At 38.0% G+C, this 23,108-nt stretch overlaps 1 protein-coding gene across 4 annotated transcripts in view; it reads left to right on the top strand.

The window, feature by feature from the left end:
* Positions 1-23,108, top strand: part of myo10 (myosin X) — a 137,072-nt gene that overhangs the window by 36,164 nt on the left and 77,800 nt on the right. For all 4 annotated transcript variants that reach the window (XM_088643911.1, XM_088643910.1, XM_088643909.1 and 1 more), the window contains exons 2-3: positions 5,850-5,948; positions 20,396-20,554. In XM_088643911.1, coding sequence (XP_088500037.1) covers positions 5,850-5,948; positions 20,396-20,554 — 258 coding nt within the window. The remainder of the gene's footprint in view (positions 1-5,849; positions 5,949-20,395; positions 20,555-23,108) is intronic.

Below are 23,108 nucleotides of genomic sequence, written 5' to 3'. Positions count from 1 at the left end.
ACACCCCTACTCTTTTCGAGAAACACCCTGGGGTTTTTAATGACCACAGAGAGTCAGGACCTCGGTTTTACGTCTCATCCGAAGGACGACACCTGTTTACAGTATAGTGTCCCCGTCACTATACTGGGGCATTAGGACCCACATGGACTGCAGGGTGAGCACCCCCTGCTGGCCCCACTAACACCTCTTCCAGCAGCAACCTTCGTTTTTCCCAGGAGGTCTCCCATCCAGGTACTGACCAGGCTCACACCTGCTTAGCTTCAGTGGGTTGCCAGTTGTGAGTTGCAGGGTGATATGGCTGCTGGCCAGTATACAAAACTGGGATGACGATGAAGATCTTTTTATGTCACTTTGGTTTCCTGATTTCACGACGGTGATCCACACAAATGACTTTGACGTGACTTAATTGGTCTCAGGTGACTTGCCCTGTTGAATGTCAAGCATGGCGTAAACCAAGAAAAACAAACACAGAATGGAACCGATATGCTCTGCTTATCCAGAGAACACCTTCAAGCCGTCAGTGTGTTGGTGGCTGGGATAAGCCTGCGCAGTGTCTTTCTTGGGCTGGAATTTTCACAGCCGGGTGTTTTTAACCAGGCAAGGCATTCCACCAAGCCATAGATCATCAATAAGAGGCCTCAGTCTGGTTGTCCTCGAGTCATTACAAACAGCCAAGATCTGTGGGGAGGTCCAGCTGTGATGGTCAGGGCAGGACTTGTATGGCAGCTACAGAATTCCACTTGCAGAGATGTGATTGATGTGAGCCTGAGTCCTGTATTGACCAAAAGAAAAACCCCTTCATGCTAAAGGTATACTGGGGGCTGTATTAAGGCACGTTGTTGCACTACCTGGCAAGACATTACATCTAGACACAGTCTGCCAATGGTAGACCAAGATATAGGAGATGACGAGTCACGGGACCGTCCTCTGATAGACACATCAACAGGATGGAAGCCTGACTGCACAGTGATACATTGATCAAATCTTCCGACCTAAATTTTTTGGCCCTTATACAGGTTTCGCATGACAACAATCCAGCAGATAACGTACAGTATATGCTAGTTGTGTAACAGCGAGATTCTTGCAATTGAAACAAGAATGTGACAGTTAGTTTGTGGTTTTTCTACTCGCCAGACTTTAGAGTCCAACTAAATATTTGTAGGGTGAGTTTGGATCATGTATGACACCTAGAACTCAGGAACCAGTAAACAGCCACGTCATTATTCAGGCTTTACAAAAGGAATAGGACTGAATCCCACACATATATCATCTGCGTTCCCCTGTTAATCAGCCCTGACATGACAAATATTTATCAGTATAATCAGTTTACTTGTATCTTGTCTGTCTTATAAAATGTTAATGCACCTGCTACGTAAATGATGATTTCCCTGGTAATAACTTTGTGTGTTTGTTGCATTTTTAAGTGATAGGTTCCTTTTGATGCTCAGCACGTAGCACCACCCACGTGGGGAATGTAATCTTCTGTAAAATGTATGTGCTGCAACATGTACAGTGTCATATTCATAGAAATTACATTTTTCAGTTGAAATTTTTCATTATGCATATAGTGCAGTCCATAAGTATTTGGACAGTGACACAATATGTGCTGTTTTGGCTCTGTACTCCAGCACGTTGGAGTTTTATTGAAATAAAACAATGACTGTGAGGCTGTGATTCCTATGTGGTTCACCCAATATAGACGTAAATACCCTCGAGTTAAAGCTGACATTCTGCACTTTAACCTCATGGTCATTGTTTCATTTCAAATCCAATGTGCTGGAGTACAGAGCCAAAACAACAAAAAGTGTGTCACTGTCCAAATACATACGGACTGCAATGTACAGTATATCGCATTTTGGAAATGGGCTTGAAGCATCATCTGAACAAAGTTCGAAGTCAAGTCTTAAGCAATGGTACAAGATTTAGTTAAAATCTGAATATTCGTTTCTGGGTTTGAACTACATATATCTGTTTAATGAAAAACATAAAACTACACATGTAAAGGCTATCGCAGTGTGTGTGACATTAGAAGTGTTATCTTATGTGATTCAGAACAACAAGTCGATGTTTTATTGATTAGCTTGTAAGACCAAAAATGTCGGCCTCTTCACAGGACTCTTTTTCTTGCAAATGTTTCACTAGTTCCTCAGAATGTACTGCAGTTGGTAAACATTTAGTCTGGTTGTCCGTTGCTCTTTGGGGTTCAGAGGTTAGTAGCCCAGTCAGAGGAAGTCAAAGGTTACTAATCCATTTTTTAAGGAAAATACACTGCTATAACATATGGATTTTACATTAAGGGGTCATTGACACAAATTGAGCATAGTCTTTAGCACATGTGGTTTCGACATTTAAGAAACTGTAGTACCGCGCATGCATGACAAACCCCTTTCAGTAACATTCCTCTGTAATTTCACAAAACTGATCTGAGTGTTATTTCACTCAGCATGTTCTGTAACTACAAAAAAAAAACAGCTATTCAGAAACGACCAAAAGAGACAAATTAGGATGGCAGTCAAATTCCATGTGCATTCTGGGAAATAGAACATTCATGAATATGGGAAGATACTGGACCCACACTTACTTTGAAAGAATTTGAATGAAAAACCTTTGTGAAGATGGCATAACATTTTACAGTTATTTTGTCAACAACAAATAAAAAAATAAACAAGCTTTTTACCTCCGTTGGGTATTCTCTTTAAGAATCACGGCCTCAACCATAGTATTATTGTTAAATTTAATTAATTTGGCTGATGTTTTTTATCCAAAAAAGGCGTCCTGAGTTACATGGTTTAAAAGGCTTTCCAGCTTTCTATTGTATCGGTCATCAAAATGTTGCTTTTTGTGGAATTTGGCTGAGCAGAAACCATCATCCTGAAACTGACAACTCTTATCTTGTTTAATTTTGTATAACAAAGCTTTAATAGCATTCTGAGAACTTAAGCAGGCATTTTCCAGTAAAGTAAACCCATTTGGTTTGGTTTCTTTCCATGTATTGTGAGTCATTACCCTAAAGACGCTGTACACTTCCGAGTTGGCATGGCAGTGACTACCAGCCATAGTTAGGCATCATAAATCTTAAATTAATGTATTTTTCAAAGTTACTGTATGTTGACTGTCAGTTCAGAAATATAGAAGAATTAGAGACAGATTCATCTCTGGAAATGATTCTGGTTTGGTGATCAGGAATTCTGTTTTGCTAAGTGAGACAGTTTGCTCGGTGATTAACAATCTGCTGGGCTGAGGTGGGGTGGGAGCCATTAATGTAACTGGGACCTGTAAAATGTATACAGGTAGGATGAAAGCAATGTATAAGAAACCTTAGAGAATGTTGTTTCTCAACCCCAAAAAGATTTAAAAAAATTTTTTTGCATCACTGCCCTGTTTGTTTTTCCTGTATTAAAAATACAGAAAATAATATCCAGCTCAAAAATGCCTGTGATTTGCGGCTTGTGCATCATGTGGAGCATCCTGAAAGACAAATTGTACTAGTGAAAACTGCACATTTGGAAGAAATCCAGATCCTCCTTAGCCTCATGTGCTTAGATCCCGAGCCTTTTGGTATCCCAATATATCCGACAAGTAAGTTCAGAATCGACACAGGATTTTCAAAACGATGTGTGAGGTTCCTGTTCTCTGCTCATAAAAACGATCTCGGCTCACATCCAAGTTCAAGCACTTGTTGCATCTCTGCTGACTTTGAGAGCCATCGCACAGAGTGGAGTAGTAGGTGATTGTGACTTGCACCCATCCCATTGCAAAGAGCAGTAGACTTTCTGTATTTCAGCCTTGGCTTCTTATCACTTCCTGCAACACCATTCATTTCCTGGTCGAAGCCAAGATAATTAGAAAACGATCTATGGACTTTATTTGAATGTATTCACCTACTGCACAGAGTTTTTCCGTCCCAGCGATTGTTTTTCCTAGTAATTGTTTGCAGAAAAGAAATTTGTGGAATATAGTCCTGTACTGTTGTAATGTACTGTACCTTTTCTAAAGCCGTGAAGCAAAGTATGGGCGAGCTCGCATCCTCTCATGTGTGAAATATCTTTTGACACACAGTTTTATAGGACAGCTCTGCTTTAATATATCCAGATGCTTTCACACCTGAGCATTTCTCAAACAATATCTGACAGTTGCAGTCAAAACTAATTCCTCCCCAGTTGTCGGCAGATTTATGGGCAGACAATACTAATCAATGTTAGGAATGGTGCTTTTAAGCTCCCCTCTGGAAATGGAAGTTTCTGCTTCAACATATCTTCAACGTATGTACTTTCATTATCGATTGATATGCCGTTCTTTATAAAACGTTGTTAAGTTTTCCACCTTTGTCCACATGTTTTTTGGTGTAAGTGCCATTTTAACACAGGTGGTTTGAGAGACTCAGCTGATAGCCTTTGGAAGCATGGTGTGTAGTCTGGATAATCAAGATCATATTGACTTTACGCAAGAAAATCCAAATTGTATGTATTTAGCATCATATTTGTGATATTTAGATCCCCCAGAGAGGCTGTTCATTTGTATAGCTTCTACTTGTATCTGCATAGGATTCTTATCCTGAGAATCCTTGTGCTTTGTTTTTGCTTCTCCAGTGTTTTTCCATTTAATTTGCAGTGTGCCTGTTGTGTGTCAGTAAGTGTAAAATGAAATGTTTCATTTTACAGCAGAGGGACACATTCAAAGTATGAGTACAGATGAGAGGCAACGATAATAGTAAATTTTGAATTGAATATTTAACTTTTATTATGTTGTTTTTGTTGTTAATTAATTTTGCATATTTTTATGGACCCCCTTAGTAAGACTTTGTTTGGAATATCCTGTGCTTTTTTGATCACGTTTTATCCTGATATAAAAATCTTCTACGTTTTCAGGTTTGGAGGAAAGTCCTACTTTCACAGACTAAAATCACTGAGTCAACATTAAAACTAGAGGACGTAATTTTAAACCCAAGAACAGGATGTGATTTTTATATGCAAAAAGTCTCACTCAGTCTCTGTCTGGAACAAGCTACGTAGCTGTGTTATGGATTCCCTGGGTGCTTTCAAGAAAAGCAAGGATGAGATCCTTGAATTAGTGAGCTACTAACAGTCAAGCAAGCCAGAAGTGCCAAATGGCTTTCTCTCATTGTCGTCTTTTCTGTATTCATATGGTTGTTTGCTTTTGAGCACTGCTTCATATTTTTGTAATCTTATCCATAAGCAAAAATGCATGTATTAACGACTATTCTTAGGTCATGTAGAAATAGGCTTTAAAAATCTTCCTTGTAGCTTTCTGAAGCAGAAGTCAGATGAAAAGCTCCAGCAAATGTTAAATGTTGACCAGTAATGAGTAATCGTCACTGGTCCAGTTCTAATGGTTTTAAAAGATAAATGTTTTATATGTAAGTATATCACACTCTGTATGCAAGAGGTTTATCAGTAGCTTTTATTGTCTACTTTGCATATTGTAATATATAGTCATTCTTTAAAGATGTATTAATGTTTTGGTTTGTTTCCTCTTTTCATTTACTTAAGTTTTTTTTTACCACTGTAGATGATGATACAACTGTTTTAGTCAAAGTCATATTCAACCAGCTAAGCTGGGAACTTGATGCCATTTTGATTAAGCCTCTTTTTTAAGAGGCTCCACAATTATAACAAAATCTACATTCAAATTAGGCATTTCATTTTTGAATGATGACAAAGAGGATTTATTTTTGCATTTTGTATAAAACAGATACTGGTTCACACACCTTGGGCGTTAGTACCGCAGTGTTATAACTCCGAACATATCCGCTGTGCAGCTCTGAAGCTTCTTACGGCTGAGCGACTGGAAGGTCATGTGACTTGAACACCATGGCCTTTGTCTTGCAGGGAGCCAGAGTGTGGTTAAGAGAGAATGACCAGCATCTTCCCTGCACTGTGTCCTCCTGCTCGGGCGGAGTCGTGGTGTTCACCACAGACTATGGACAGGTAAGACTGCGATCTGCAGAGGCGTGCCCAGAACCTCAATTTATGCTTAGTGTTTTGCATTTTTGGTTTTTATTTTAAGATGACATTTCCCCCTTAAAATGCATTTTAGGGTTATTGTGCCTTCACTCTCATAACCCTCTTGAACATTCAAAGTTTCTATTATTATTGATTTTTATTTCAAATACTGTACTTAGGATTATTGGTAACTGCATGCATTGCCAATCTGTCGAAAATATATTGTCAGGATATCTATGTCAATAACTACCAAAACTAATCATGCACATATCTGTAAATGATAGGACTTAAATGTGTGTTAAATGAGATCCAAGATCAGTAAATTGACTTGAGCAATTGGAGAGGTAAAACTGTCGATGTTGAGATGTTAAGCAAAAAACAGTGTATCTGTTTAGACAGAGATAGGTTTAAAGGAATGTTATGTGAAAAAAATCTCAATCAATCTCAAGGCCCTGGCTACAAGTTTGCATTTGGCAGAGAAGTAAGCAATTGTTTGCTAATCCACAATTTAACAAGGAAGCACATTTGCGTGCAGTCCTTTCATGAAAGTATTTAATGTACTTTTGATATTTGTTATCTACACACTGCAACCATGATTCAAAATCCTCGTTTTTTGTTTTCAAGTTGAATCTTTGAAGCCAAGTTCCACAAAATGTGGGTACTGACTGCTTTTTTACTTATGTATTAAACTGTAAAGTGTAAACTATTAATCTTTTATCAGTAGCGGCTTAGTCCAGTACAGGGTTGTGGTGATCTGGAGCTAAACCCAGTAGATAATGGACTCAAGGCAGGATACATCCTGGATGGGGTGTCAGTCTGTTTCAGGGTACGAACACACACATAGGTGGAGGTGGAAGATGTTAGAGATACCACTTAAAACCGGGACAGTGTGTCTTAGGACTGTGAGCGGAAACTGGAGTACCCATGGCTGTCCAGAGACCATCCAGACCACACAGAAGGTACCCCAGGCCATACGTGACCCCAGAACCCCAGAGATGTGAAACAGTAACACAATCTGCGACAACAACTTGCCGCACAAGTGACAATTATCTATCTAGCAATTGTAACAGGCACGCTAAGCTAGTAATAACTGCCAAGTTTAAAGTCATCTCCAGCATATTTCTGTTTCTGAAATAGAACCAGTATTTTTAGCAGAGGCAACAAAAACTCTAAATAACATATGGCCTTCCTTTTTGCTTCCTCTTTATAGATGTAGTGTGTCCTGGCAGTTGAGAACTAGTTATGTGTTAGTGGTAGGTTTGGTCAGATTTAATGTTTGTATGTCTTGGAAAAGAGAGTTGGACACGTGTAAGCATTTAGCTCCATTCGGGCCAAACACGTGACTGTAATCTGAGCGCTCCAATAACAATCACATCTTATTGCCTATTGTTATATGTAAGAGTCAAGAGAACAAAGTTTCCTAAGAATGAAGCTGAATTTATCATTTGTAAAGCTTCACTTAAACACTAATGCTCTGTAGCAAATAACATAAATCAAATAGAAAATAAACCAGGTCGAACATGTTTATCTCTCCATCCTCTTCCAAAAACAATCCCAGAACCATACATGCAAAAGCAGAGTTTAATGTGATAATGTTGAGGTGCCAAAGCTCAATGTGAACAGGAATAGGTGGATGTACAAGGGGCAACAGAGGTACCGAAGCACTTAACCATGTGTAATACATTTCCAGTTCCATTTTAAGTCATTGCTATGGCTGACATGCTAGCAAGAAATACAGAACCCTTCCATATTAATCCCATTCAATGCCTGATTATTAAATTTAAGTTCAAAACTGTAAACAAGTTTCTGAGGTTTACTGTACCTTCTTTGTAAGCTATATTAAAATTTCTAGTTATGATGGACATTTTTATTTTTCCAAAATACTACATGCGGCTCAGTGTCCTTGGTTCCAGTAGGTTCCTTTTTTTGAGTGCCCTTTACTATGTTTTTACCTCTAGAGCAGAGGCAAATAAAAGTGCCTGTTACCCACTCTTTGGCCAGTTTGCCCCTTTCTTGGAGTCTTTTTTTCTTCCTCTGGCTCTGCATGCTTTGAAGATACAGTATGAAACTGGACAGAGATGCAGCCCAACGTAATAGTGCGGATTTTCAGCTTGATACAGAAATCACGTAAAGAAAGCACAGATTAATGCAAACAGTTTCTATTGATTTTAAGTTTTGCTGTTTTTGCTGAAACTCTGACAATTTTAATTGCAGCTAGTAGTAGTCTCGACATTGTGAATGTGACATTGGCACTCAAAGAGGAATGAATTGTTTCTCAGACAGATGTGTTAGGTTGTTTTTGAAATAAACCTGAGTGAAGAGTGAGAAATCTACTTTAAATATTTCAGTCTCCTTTCAATCAACACTTGATTCAGTGGATGATTGATTGATTGAGCTTGATTCAGTGGATTCCTTAAAAACACGCAAATTAATTAAATTAAACTTATTTTACCTTTGCAGCCACATTTGTTTCACATTTGTCAGTGAAGAGTTTTCAAGATACCGTGATATGTACAGGTTCTGTAGAAAATGACACATAGGTGCTTTGAAAGAGAGACATAAGGGAACATTAATGAACCCCATAATCACAAAGTATAATGTTTAAAAAATGAGTGCACTATTAAATATCTGTCTGAAACACCTTTAGAGTTAACCATGCTGTGTAAAACTATTTAGATACCTTATGGCATCTTGTGGTAATGGCAGAGCTTCAGAAACTCTGTGTTTGGATGCAGTCTGCTGCTGGGTATTGCTGACCTACCTTAAATTTCCAGCATCCTGTGTGGAGCTCTGGTAATGATCCACAAAAGATAAACCATTCTGCTGAGACATCACCCATGTTTACAATTTTGTGTAAACACTGGGAACTTTTTTTAAAGGAATGAACTACTCTACAGCAGGCTATTGTCTCTAATAAGATCTTGAGCTACTGCTCTACAGTCAATTTAACTTGGGTTTATATCACTGTGGAGACTAGTGTTTATTTTGAATTAATGAATCTTCCATGATATGTTTTTATGCTTTACACTGTTTTCTCAGTCTAAACACCTAAACTGATCCCTCACATTCATCTTCTGATTTTTCCATGATGAGGTTGAGTAGTTCTGTTGGAAACTGGATATTAGCAATTACTTGCATAAAATGAGTTCAGGTTAGGTTATATTTTTGGGGATCTCGTTTCCCTGCTGGAAGGGGTCAGTTAGGTTGTCTGAGGTCAGCAATTCTGACTTGTTCTCTGGGCCTGTTTTGACACACTGGTAAGATGATACCACAGCACCTGTTGATTGGGAGATGCCTAATCCCAGAAAAGAGACGAGAGACCAGATGTTATCCATTGTCTTTGAGTAACTCTGTCATTTTACCTTTGCTACTGATATGATCACATCCACCTATTTTCAGTCTGTGTTTCCTGACAAGGTAGCAGCTGATATGATCATGTTAAAGGAAAGATAATAGGGTAGAAATCGAGAGTAGTATAAAAGCTATTATTCGTATGAGACAAATGTCCTTTATTTTAAACAGACTTTGCTAATTTGTTCAATTATATTTTTATAGTTTAAAGTTTAAAGATTTTCTGTATGTTCATAGTACTTTTTATGGGGAAAACTATACAATTAGTGTGTAGGAGAGCCTTCAAACAACCATGATAATCCACCTAGATTAAATCTGAGAAGAAGTTGTTAAGAATTTAAATACGCAGTGCTCTAGTAAACACTACAGTCCTTACACATATAGAACGAATCTAGACTCCCAGCCCTAAACTAACATGATGCAACATTTGAATCACAATTCCAACACAAGACTGAAGAGGGGCATCATTTTTTTTTTTGTAAGAGCAAATTCATGTGAAAACATTAAGATTGTCCCAAAAAAGCATGTGAAGCCAGAGGCCAACTCAAGAGCCTCGCCTGAAACCCCAAAAAATCCCTTCTTTTCTGTTATAACCCAATTGCTACTTCTAATGGCAGGAAAGAAAACGGCACTCCCTAGCTTTAGAGCCTTGTAATTGTGGTTGGTGCATGCGTCAGGCCTTTCTTGTCTGGGTAGCCTTATTAGTATCCTACTGAAAAGAGGTTTATTCTTTCAGCATCTGTTCCTTGGCTCAGGTCCCAAATAAGTGACTTTGTTGTGTTTTGGTACTTAAATGCTGTCTGTATCTGCAAAGTTATCAACGGATATCATTTTCCAAATTGGAAAACTAATTAAGGCCAAATGGAGTCTAATCCGTATTGAAGCATGTTCAGCCAGGCCAAAGACTAGACAGCCTACCGCCTTAAGAAGTTCATCTGTGCGCTGACCTCCACAGGCCCTCAGCAGGAACTTGATTGTTTGGTCTAACAGGAGAGCTAAATAAACAAGAGAGACTGGTAAATGCCTCGTAGTTTTGGAATACAGTGATTGTGTGTTCAAATTCCCTGCGAGATAAATCTTTGCCATTAAAAAAAGAAGAGGTGGGTGGAGAGACAATTCTTCCTTGAATTTAATGAAGGCATTCTTTGCCTAATCATATTTTACCATTTTGTTTGCTTAATATTTCCAAAGAATGAGAGGAAATAAGTAAGTTCTCCTGACCTTTGGAGAGTGGACTTAGAATGATTGATAGTGTGTCACTAAGTAACAATTTGTCTCCCTGTCAGAGATGAGATGTGGTTCTTCGTTCTGTCTTTCATGGCCTTTAAATCTTATTTCATAATAATAAAGATTTTTTGGTATTGCACATTTAAAAGCAAACCTCTGTCAATCCTCAATTTATAAAATACAACCTTATACAAAATAAGTGTCAAGAAATGTATAAAGCCATGGTAACAAAGTAGATTCAGGAGATAAAACCACCTCAAAAAGCCTTTGAAAGTTTTTAGGCTAGACTTAAAAGTGCCCATTGTAGCTGAGTCCCTGATTCTTTCAAAGGGTGGTATTTAGATGAACAGTTGGAACACACTGTATACCAGAACCAGCTGACTGGAGGTCACATGGGAGGATCGAACAGGTGACATATCACCGAGACACTGAGGAGCAACCATGCAGGACCTTGAATGTAAGCGAAAAAAGTTTTAATTAACTCTATACCTGACATGAGTGTAAGACCTTCCTCGTAAGAGTGCTCACCTGTGCATGACTTATTGAGAATTCTGCCTGCTTAATTCTGAACACATTATTGCTTGTTAAGTGTTGATTTAGAGACTTCTGCAAGTATGGTGTTATAATGGCCTTTACCAATCATGGCCTCCTAACAATCCCCATCTACGAATTGGCTTCATCACTCTGTTCTCCTCAACACTGACAGCTGGTGTGTGGTGAGCATATGGGTGCACTATGGCTGCTATCGCATCATCCAGGTGGATGCTGCACACCCACTGGTGGTGGTGGAGGGGCATCACAATTATCCGTAAAGCTGTTCGAGTGGTGTCACTAATTAAGTGTAAGGATATTATTATATGATGATAAAAAATCATTTTTCTGCTACAGGCACAAATGAAGATAGGATGCAACCTAGTGATATTTCTCTGATGAAAACACTTTGGCTTTACCATACTCTGCACATGATGATACAGTGTGATTCCAAGAGTCAATTCAGGAGTATTTTTTTCATTTTGGATTGACTCTTGCCGTCAGTTGACACGATCCTAGTACTTACTTTAATTTATAGGAGGAATCTAGCAATCTGGCTTCAATCTTAGAACTAAACATGCAAAAGTAGTTACAAACATTAAGTATAAAATATTTTATGGAAGAACAAACTACATTTCCAGAATGGGAAAACCGCTCATTAAAATACCATGACTTGAGATTACAAACAGGAGTACAGTATGTTAAACTGACTCTGTGTTGTACAAAAGGGAAAAATATTATACTGATTACCCTATAAATGAAAAGTAATTTCTTTTATATTTGGTGAATCCAATTTTCAAGATGTTCACCCCATGTTGAAATATGAATTTCCTGTATTGTAAGAGTTTTAAGATCAGCAGGGATGGTATCACAGTGAAAACGAAGACAAAATGTCATGTAAGTGCAGTGCACATTTATGATGGGTTTTGTCATTTGTGCCATTTGTGTGCGGAGTGGTGGCTCTGTGGCTAAGGATCTGCGCCTGTGACCGGAAGGTTGCCAGTTCAAATCCCGTGGCTGGCAGAGGAATCCTACTCCGTTGGGCCCCTGAGCAAGGCCCTTAACCCCAACTGCTCCAGGGGTGCCGTACAATGGCAGACCCTGTGCTCTGACCCCAAGCTTCTCTCCCTGTCTCTGTGTCTGTGTCTCCCTGGAGAAAAGCTGGGGTATGCGAAAAGACGCATTCCTAATGCAAGAAATTGTATAGGGCTAATAAAGAAACATTATCATTATCACATTTTGAAGTAGTGCTATAGAAAATGCACTACTTCTCTAAAAAAAAAACTTTTTTTCTGTCCCTGCATCTGCATTGGAAAGTTTATTCTGTAATTTATATTATTGTAATGACAGTTGAAATTAATTGGGACTCCAATGAGTATGACTTTATGTGACATAGTTAAAACAGGATCTTAAATGATTCTGCACATAAGCTTTAACCACAAATACATTACCTGTGCTAAACTGACAGCTAACTCTTTTTGGATTATGACGGAACTTAAGTAAACAGTAAGAACTAAAGTAAAACTCTTAACAATCTTGTAATTTGCTGACTAAGCAGAGCTTCTCATTAAAATGAGTGTATCAGCCATATTTGACTTGTCTTAGCTACTGTTTCAAGGCAAATAGCAACTTGCAAAAAGGACAAATACCGTAAAATATGATTAAAGCTCTTCCCGTTGGTCTTGGTAGCCTTCAAGAAGTTAATGGTTTGACTGATGATTCAAGGGTGGTGGATGTTGCGGAATTTGAACTCATTCTGACACTCAGGTTAAGATTTCAGTCTCTGTTTCTGTGATATATTGAATTGTTTTGACCTTTGTATTTCACAGTAACCTTACATATTCACTAATATGTAGGGTTTGGCTTGCAGTAATAAAACAAATGCAGAGAAATTCTTCCAGCAAATGTTGGCAAAAACACAAGATGTCATGCAGCCGTTTTAAGCACTGAAATTTGAAGCGGCTTCATTCTGACAATGTACAGTAACCTTAACAGATGTTTTTTTCTTTTACTTTAAAAAATACATAAAAAGCTTTGTGATTTTCCAGGGCTGAGTTTGTTTCAGTTTCTCTTACAGCAAAAGTAGTGTTGGATCAGTTGCCAAAACGGATTTGATGTACAGTTGTGAAGCCAAAAAAGAAAACGTGTAAATGACTACAGAGCTCTTTGTTGGAAGCTTAACAAACTGTTTCAACTTGAAAAATGTACAATGTCACATCCTATAGTCAGAAATCATTATTGTTTTTTTTCCTTAGCATGTTGTTGTCAGTTATTTGGGACAAGAAGGTCTTATATCTTCTGTGCTTGTTTCAGAAGCCCAGAGATCAAACCACTTCTGATATGAAGCGGTTGCACTGATGTCCAATAGTCTTGCAGATACAATATAAGTCACATTTGTCTCTTATCCCCAGATTTGTATTTTTATTTTTAGTAGTTAGACATTCGAAGAAGTGAATGACAAAAGGTTTTTCTTTTTAATTTAAGGGAATCAAAGGCATTCAAGATCTGTTAGTATTTATGGGCTCTTCGTTACAAAGGTGTGTTGAATGGTGCGAGTGGAAACCTATGACAAGTTTTATGGCTCAGAATAAGTAGTTCAAAGATGTAAAGACCATACAAGTGCCCAGTTCTAAGCAGCACCCGGGAATGAGAAACAGATTTAGACTGCCAACACCCTGATTTTCATTAAGAGGATAAGATGTGTTTTTTTTCATGATGAGATTTTCCACTCATCCACATAATATCAATCCATTGCAGAGACGTTTAGTAACAGTTTTTGTTCAATTATACAAAATTAAATGTTATTAAATATGGAAATTTTAAAGGCAAGCCAATTTTTTTTTTTAGCAAAATATGACATAGACCTGCTTACATTTAAGGCATACTTTCAACTTTTGGAATATAAAACCACTCCAATTTTATTGGTAGTCCTCTAAAACATTTCAAATGCTGTTTTTGAAAATGAATAGTTCACTATTTGTGACATCTGTGAACTAAACATTATGTCTAGAATTAATTTTATGAGTGAGAAGTATTTAAAATGATGCTTGTGCTTAGGAATAAAAAGAAATCAAGATATTAGATTATAATATTAGGTTTACGCGATTTCTAACAATTAAGGCTGAAATAATCAAGTGTTAAGTCTAGTACCAGTAAGTTCTTTTTTGAAAATCAGTTTAACATTGTCCTGTCAGTGTCTATTATTATTCACCTGTTAGCATTATTTTTTGTGTATGTAGAATTTCTCTTTTGGTCCTTTTAGTCCTGAAAAAAGACAAAAATTTGAAAGCAACAGGGTGTGTGTGCATTTAATAGGTAATAAAAAAAGTAACTGAAGATGATGAGTTTAAAGGAACCATACTGATGTATATTTTATATCATTAGACCAACTGGACAGGCCAAGATACAACTGCAATGTAGTTAAAGACTGTCGGGCTTGAAAGTCCCAGGGCTCTCACCAGCTGATAAGAAACAGTGATGTAAGATTTTATCCTGACACACATCTTGCACGCTACCCAGATTATAAGATTTCTAATGAGCAAAGGAAAACATTGACACAGACCTAAGCACTGGCACGTGGATGAACAGCATTAAGGAGATGCGGTCACTGAGACATCAAAGAAATGGGCGGTTTAAATGTGCCGCATTGTAAGATTCTTCATTTGGTGAAACAGGAGTTTAAATATCAAGATTTCAGCCCCTGTGGCTTTACTCTGGGAGCCAATGTAGCGTATAACTGGTGCTGACAGGACGTTGTCATTGGTCGCGATTGTGTTTGAGAGTTGGACTCGAAAAGACAGAATTTGGCAGAAGAAGGAAAGCTGAAAGTAGTCAACCGTTACCTGAGGAATTATCATTTCTGCTTAATGGTTGATCTTAGCTTGTATATCTATCGAAATGTAACCTAAAAATACATAATATATATGTATATGAAGGTGTCACCCAGGTACACATTATCGCATTATTATTTTCCATTGATGCATGCCCTGTGGACGATGTCTCTTGACAGTGCAGACTTTGAAAAAGTGAATTCATTAGTCATTCTTCAGTGTTTGTATAAGAGCAGTTGCAATAAGGTTGAGTTTATCAATAATTAACAAATTGGAACAGAGGAGAAGGTATACATATGGTATTGTATATTAATATGAATACATCTTTCTATTAGTTGAATAGGGATATTATCTGTTCAGGTTTAAGACTAATTTGGGGTGAAAGTAACAGAGGAGAATATTTGATGTGCTTAAGATCAATACAGTACGTACATAAAATGTATTTATAGGTTTTACAAATATTTAGTTTTTTTTTTCATTCTTAGGAGTTTCTGATAACCCATTTTTACATCTTACTCTTCAGTCTGTTTAGTTCCGTTTTACAGTATCCCCTCAAAAACATCAAGCAGCTATGCAGCTATGAATTGATATGTAGTCTAGCGACAACAGAAGAATCTGTGAAAAAATCAGCCTAATAAAACTATGGGTTTGTGTTGTTTCTTTTCCAAATTGTGGTGCAGCTGTCTCGTATTGTAATGAAATGGCATGTGGCCTTAATTTCATAAGACTGCGGCCTTATTTATGAAACCGGAGCACATTTCTTGCAACATGTAGCACCCTCTTGCCCCACAGTGTTTGGACACTTTCAAAGTTAGTGTGAATAAATATACCCCCTGTGCGAGACAAAGTGGAGATTTTTTTTTTGTCAACAGGATATGGGAAGCATGTGTTGGAATGCGAAGAATGAGTCCGAGCAGGGGGAAAAAAAGTGGTTGTCAGAGGGTCAGCATGAAGCAGGACATTCTTAACAGTAATAATCTTTCATTGGACGCCAGTGCGAAATGTCACTGCGACTTTCAGTTGTAGGACTTTTCAAATCGCAGTCTGCCAGTGGGATCTGCAGCAGCTCCTTGAGAGATTAGATATGTTAAATGCCCCCCCCTTTTGGTTCACGAGGAGGTCTCTGCAACAAAGGACTTCCTCAGTAAGAATCTGGAAGTCCGTCGGGGTTGGTTTCTATCCTGCTAAGCACTTTTTTATCTGCTTGTAAATTCTCTTACATCTGATTCATGCGAGTTGCAATGGCTGATGTGGGGACTGTGGTTAGCTTTATACTCGGGGCATAAAAATGTTTGAAACTGAAAATGAATCGTTTTCTTAAGGAGCCCAGTATCCCAACACATGATGCAAACATCTATGTGATAAATCCTACAAACAGAAACCAAAATTGGAAAAAAAAAAGAAGAAAATTATAGAGATTACTGCATTCACGGTTCTAAAGATGCCATAGTTCCAAAAGGTTCAAATAACCTGAAGACTGAAAGCTATTTAAAAGCACTCTTTGTGGTTGGCACACATCAGAGTTTTGTGGTCTATACAGTACATTAAATTATTTACGCGTGCATGAAACGTGCAGCTGAATGCTGCCATTCGTTTTGTTGATAAGTGCCTTAATTTTACCTATACAAAACTTATACAAAATACTTAGAATCTAGTGGCACTTCACAAGGGACAAAACTAGGGGGCAGGCATCACAGGAACCCTGTAACTGTCCTGCACAACACAGCTAGGAATTCCAAGAGTACCACATCATTCTGAGCCTCCCTTCGGTCCATGCGATTCTCTCCTTGTTGGTCGATAAGCTCATTGATTTGCACCTGCTTGTACTAAAGGAGAACACTTTTTTATTGTGGAGAAGAGTTCTTGAATGCAGTTCAGATTTGATATTTGTGCTCGGCAGCCTATGCATTATTTTGGTTTTTGTAGATAAGAGAGGTGTTTAATGTATTTTGAGTTTGACGTTAATAACGTACAATTCTATTATACCTTTATTGTACTGCAGAAAAGAGTTTGTTGTTGGTGAAATCATTATTAGTCCTCCAAAGCAGTGGACAGACATATTTTACCATGACACCTGGGAAGGCACATACCAGATTTATAAAAAATGAGAAGAGTAGGTTCTCATGCACCTCAGGTTTGGATCAAGCTACCAAGCCATATAATTAAAGCTAATAGCCAGGTGAGTTCTTCCCAGAAATGGCTGGGTACGGTGCTTGGATCAATATACTTCTACCAGTCAAGCTAATTTGGGCCAAATGGTTTCTTCTCATATGTTACCTTTCTAATGTGCTTATGTTGAAGAAAACATTTAGTTTTACCTCAGTTGCAGTTACAATAAGTCAATAGGAAGCTGGAAGGAACACCAGAAAAGGCTTTGATCTCAGAAACCGAGATCAAAGCACTGCCACTTTTGTAATGATAATTTTTTTTTCTTTAAATTGCAGCAACATGGAAATCGTTTTATTTGTTTAGCTGCATTTAGATCTGCTTCTTGCTAACCTTGTCCCATAAGTGAATAACCAGCTGGTTAATAGTTAACAGTCAGTTTAAGAACCTATTGGGCCAAGGTTGCAGGCTAGTTTATCTAAACGTATACTGTACAATAGGTAAAGTATTGATTTAATCTGTTTAAGTAATAAATTGTTATATGTTCTTCTTGTAAAACTTGCACTTTTAAAGCAGGCTGACTTCTGTACTTCAGTAGGAATTTACATTTACCAATTCCTGCTAAACGTTCATCTTTAACTGAGCAAAGGAAGATTATTAAGGCCTCTGCTATAAATCTGCATATATAAATTGTGTTTGAATCTACATATGTTGAAGTGAAGAGGTTTACAGTTGTTTAGATCTTAATATATCCATGTTGTGTGCTTTATGTAAACATGCAATTTAGATTTTGTTGGTTTAATTATGATCAGCACTGCTTATCTGTGTATTTTAAAGAGGAAATGCAGTCTGTTGACGTAAATTGCAAATACCACTTGTTACACATTTTTGTTGCTGGGGCTAACATTAAATGTGTTGCCAAGTGTAGTGTGGAAGAGAAAAGGACCAATAATTTAAATGACTTGAATGTATTTAAGTTAAACATAGATTGTTTTATTTAATTTCCAAGTAGTGTGATTTGTTTTAAGCAGTGTTTTCAAAAACACAGATCATTAAAAAAAAAAGATTGATCTGTTTTTTGTCATTTTGCAGAAAAAGAGAAATGTTATTGACCTTCCATTATCTGAAACTTTCTTCGCATGTTAAGGTTTATTCTTTAATAGTCTAAACAAACCAAAAAGCAGACATAATGAGTAAACATTTTTAGAAAGGTTTTATATTATAAAGCATTTCCCAGCTTTCTCAATAAAGAAAATTGTTATCTGCCTCATCTAAAACATGCAGTACAGTTTGTATCTGTTTGTTTGAGGAAGATGGGAAAGGAAACAAAAAACTCATGAATCTGAGGAAATCTATTTTAAGCTAAAGTATACCAAGAAACATAATTCTGACAATACTGTTTGGATAAACCTCCCTTCTGAACAGTGATAGTGTGATGTCTGTTTTACATTTTCTTTGTGGGTTTTAGTATCCCTTTAAAAGTGAATTACTAAATCACATTTACATAGAGGCCCACTGACAGTTGAGTCACATTCCAAGACCGTTGCATTCCAAAGCCTGGAACTGTGAACCCTTATCTTGTCCCTGTTGTCCCTATATTTTTAATGGTGTCAAATGGCTATGTTTGACATTTAGACACAGTAACGTTTCTTAACATATATCCTTACCATAATTGTTAGGTGCCTTGAACATTCACAGGATCTTATTTGCTCTGGTATATTGCTATGTAAACATTTAATGACATACATCTGACCAATTATTCTCAACAGAAAGCATATATTAGCATACAACTCCAGATCTAAGAGAAAGTTTCTTTTTTTTGCCCACGCATGCTTCTTATCTGAAGCGCCAGTGTAAAATTTTAACTGCAAAACTTTTTTTGGGGGTAGTCTTTATGGAAGATCGGAAAATGGGAAATTCTGAAATGACGTCAGAAAAAACATGAGCATGAACATCTTGTATCAGTGTGTGTGATCACACTTCTTTCAACTTGGCATTTAATAGATCCATCTTAAATTCCCTTAATTTCCTCAACACGATTAGTACATTATATAAGAACGTATATTTATTTGGAGAAGAAAGTCGTAAATGGGTTTCCTGCAAGACTTTTCTTATATTTGACTGGCATGACGGGCAATTTCATAGTCACAGTAGTTTGCTTTATATGAAGTTCACCCTGCTGTCATTTCAGCAAGTACATGTTTAGTGTAGATTTGAAAGCTGCTCATGCATTCATATCTGTATGTATGTTAGATGTGGATTTTCCTTCAGTCTAGAATCAAAATAATTAATTTGTGGGTAATCTTATATACCGTGGACTTTTTAAAGATTTTTAGAACGAAGGCACATACCTTAAATAACAGATTTCGAAGGAGGGGGAGTGTTATTATTTTTTATAATTGTTTCACAGTTTGTTTCTGTTGTTTTAGATTTTCTAGCCCTGAAGGCATGTTGAATTTCCTAGCTTGGCAGTGTGGAACTGTCACAAGGCGTCCTGATGCTGGGCAGTCTTCTCCAGATGTGCTTTCTTTTGCCTTTACTTTAACACAATTCCCAGTGGTTCAGCACTTTTCCTGGGGCCCGAGGGTGTAGTTTGAGGTGGTTCTTGTCATGTTCTGCCAACAAGAAGCACAGTATAATATACATTCCCTCCATTTCTTTGATGCAAGCCACAATTAGGTATACCATTTTTTTAAAAGTGATGCTTCTATAAAGCATGGTTTGTAAGTATCGTTTGTCTCCCAAAATACTCATGATGCAGAGGACAGTCATGTTGCCTTAGTTTTCCGAAGTTGGTGGTCTACAATTTTTGACATCAGCAGTAATTTTCCACAGAACATTGCTGTTTCAGTTCTTTTTCAGAATCCACTCAAGGTGGAAATGAAAAAGGTTGAAACGGCTAACACTGAGCTAAAGACGAGGCTAGAGTTTTCTCTTGTTGCGCTGAGTTCTAATTAAACAGTGGTCCATGAAAGGGGAATACCACTCACTCATGGCAAGTCTCTTTGATGTTATCGTAGGGAGTCGCAGAGAGTCACAGGGGCTATTAATAACGTTATGACTGAGTTGCTGGGGCTGTCACCCTACACAACTGATGGTAACAGGCGTGCACATGCGACTCTCCACAACTCGCTGTGATTTTCTTACGATTATGTACGACTGAAAATCCTAGGAAAAGCTGTGTAATGTAATGCTGGCATTAGGTGTGAGGCAAGTTGGGAATTGACCTGTGGGGAAAGAAGCAATTGTGCAGCATGGTGATGCCCTTGGTGAGCTCTTAGCCTGGGTTTATTATCCCACTGGAAAGAGTAGGGGGGTGTTCCTGGATCCTGTGAAGTTAGTTGTGTTCCTCACTGTTGACAGTCGTTTTTTGTTCTTTAATTCCAGGTCTACACCTACAAGCAGAACACCCTCACTCGGCAGAAGGTGATGCCTATGCACTCCAGCAGTTCTGAAGGAGTGGAGGACATGGCAGGGCTGGCTGACCTTCATGATGGGGCCATCATGTACAATCTGTTCCTCCGCTACCGGCAAAACAAAATCTATGTAAGTCTCACCTTTGAGCTTGTCACCTCGCTGTCGTCTTCACTGCTGCCCCTTGCCTTCCCAAGAGGCGTCTGCAAAGGTGGTGAATACAGGCATCATTTCCAGTTCCCATCTGTCTGTGAGATGGACCATTACATTGAATCTGCACCTCCTGTGTCAAATAGCCTTTTGTATGATTATAATGCAACTACACCATGTATATAGGAAATTGCATGACATGTCTTGAATCAGCAGCTCATAGCTTCACAGGTATAGTAATCCTGCTCAAGAAACCATATAATGAACCATATAATGGTGTGAAAAAGTAAAGCCTGGCATATAAGAACCGTTCCTATGGTTGATGAGAATAAACCTTGAGGGACACTACAGCAGTGGCACTGTGGCTGGAAGGTTGCCGGTTCAAATCCCGCAGCTGGCAGAGGAATCCTACTCCACTGGGCCACTGTGCAAGGCCCTTAACCCCAGCTGCTCCAGGGGTGCTGTATGAATGGCTGACCCTGCACTCTGACCCCAAGCTTCACTCTCCGTGCCTGTGTGTGCCATGGAGAGCAAGCTGGGGTAAGCGGAAAGACAAATTCCTAATGGAAGAAATTGTATATGGCCAATAAAAGTGATCTTCTCACCACAGCACAATACTCTTGTAGTGGCTTGCATACTGTACATCAGCTCGTAGGCTCCTGTGATGCTGTTGCCTTCTAGTATGTAGTGTCATCATCCCTGGGAATCTGCTCCCTGTGGTCCCATCTGCGTGTGATTCCAAGTTGCTATCCTTTTGTACTTTTGTTTTTTTATTTGTTTGTTATTTAGAATACAAACCACACAGGATGAACAAACACAATACTCACTGTTTTATCATTAAACAAGATGCCAATAAGGACTTGAGCATCTTATAAATTTAGGCAGCTTTGTGTGGACAGAGATTATTGAGATTGTTAATCATTATTCAAACTGGTTCACATTTTTGCTTCAGTCTAAATGGGAAACTTGGAAACTAAATTTTAAAGGGAACTTTACTCATTTTTGAGATTTGGGTGTTCTGTTGTTTTTTATGGGATTTACAGGTTGTATGGGTCCCTCTGATGCATGTTATTTGTAAATATTGTTGTAATTTATCTCCTGTATGAAATGGAAAAAAAGCTAAACACATTGGAAAATATAACCATGTAGTTTTTCTAAATGGGCAAAGTGCTTCTTCCTGTGCTATAAGCAGAGCTTCTTCTTGACTTGCACGCAACGCCTTCACCGCTGAAATGGCAAATGTACAAATTCAAATATCTCTCTAAAATAACTTTTCTGAAGGGATTTGTGCTTGTCTTCAATGTGAACATTGTTTCGGAGCCAAAACGAAATAGGTTGTGGAGGGAATATTCTTGCCTGTTTGCATTATTTTCATTTGGAAAGTGGGAGTTTTTGAAAAATGTTTTCTGATCCTGGTTACTGGGCTCGCTATATATGCCTTGATCCTGTGGGAAGTTGGGCAGCCAGCTGGGATGTTCCCACTTCTAAGGCAAATGTGTTTGCAGTGGCTTAAATAAGAACATTAATTAATCTTCATACTCTAAGACATTCCTCATGTTAGGTTAGACTGGCATGCTGCATTCTACTCAGATTTAAGCTTTTTACAGAAACATAAATAAACATTCAATCTTCTGAGTTGCTGACACTTACTAAGTAGGAATCATAGTCTGGGACATTAATGTGAAACAGTTAAATTCTAGCAAAGCACCTCCAGTCGTCTTTGTGTCTAGCTTGAGAATGTGGCTTGTCTGCTGTTCACTTGTTACATGGAGACTCGCAACCCAGTGAAATACAAATGCATTATTACAATAACTTGATTTGGAATACCTCTGTTTTGAGTTCGCTTATCCTGCTTTTCTTTCCTGCACTGCAGAAACACACTATGTACTCGATGGTACAGGCCAGAAAGCACCACTATGTAGGGAATTGTACCCTGATTGTGTGCTTGCTTATGAATTCACTACACTCATCTGGAAAGTCCAAACATCTTTCTCAGAGCAAAGTTTTCATCCTGGCAGAAAGTCTTATTGAAGAAATCTGCCGTGCCCAACAGTTTGTTTTTCCACAGAAGTAGATCACATCACTTCACATGACAAGGCAGAGAACTAATCATGTGCTCATTTTGTTCTACTCTGATGCCCCCATGTTTCTCCATACTGCACATTTAATGTTATACAGTGGCGTAGACTTTGATTGTGAATGGTTTGTGCTCTTAAGCTTTTAATTTAAAAGGTTTACAGAGACTCGGGCAGAAAAGTTATTATTCATCATAATTGCTGAATGGTGTAAAATGACCATAGTCCAAACAAAGAATTCATTACAATTCAATGTGTGCAAATCCAGCAGCTGCTGCAAATACAGGCACATTGCTTATCTGCAGCTAGTGCTATAGCATTAGAGTAGCACTTCAGTGATTTTAGTGCTTCTCTTCAGTTAATAATGTCTTTTTTATGTTTTTGAGATGTTAAGCCTACACATTCACATGGTTTTTTTAGCTTTAAAAGCCACTGCATTTCTTAAAGCTGGATATTTCCTT

This window comes from Lepisosteus platostomus, chromosome 8 (genome assembly GCF_059453375.1).
Source record: "Lepisosteus platostomus isolate fLepPlt1 chromosome 8, fLepPlt1.hap1, whole genome shotgun sequence".
Lineage (NCBI taxonomy): Eukaryota > Metazoa > Chordata > Actinopteri > Semionotiformes > Lepisosteidae > Lepisosteus > Lepisosteus platostomus.
The sequence above is the reverse complement of the archived record's forward strand: the minus strand, read 5'-3'. Positions and strand labels throughout refer to the sequence as shown.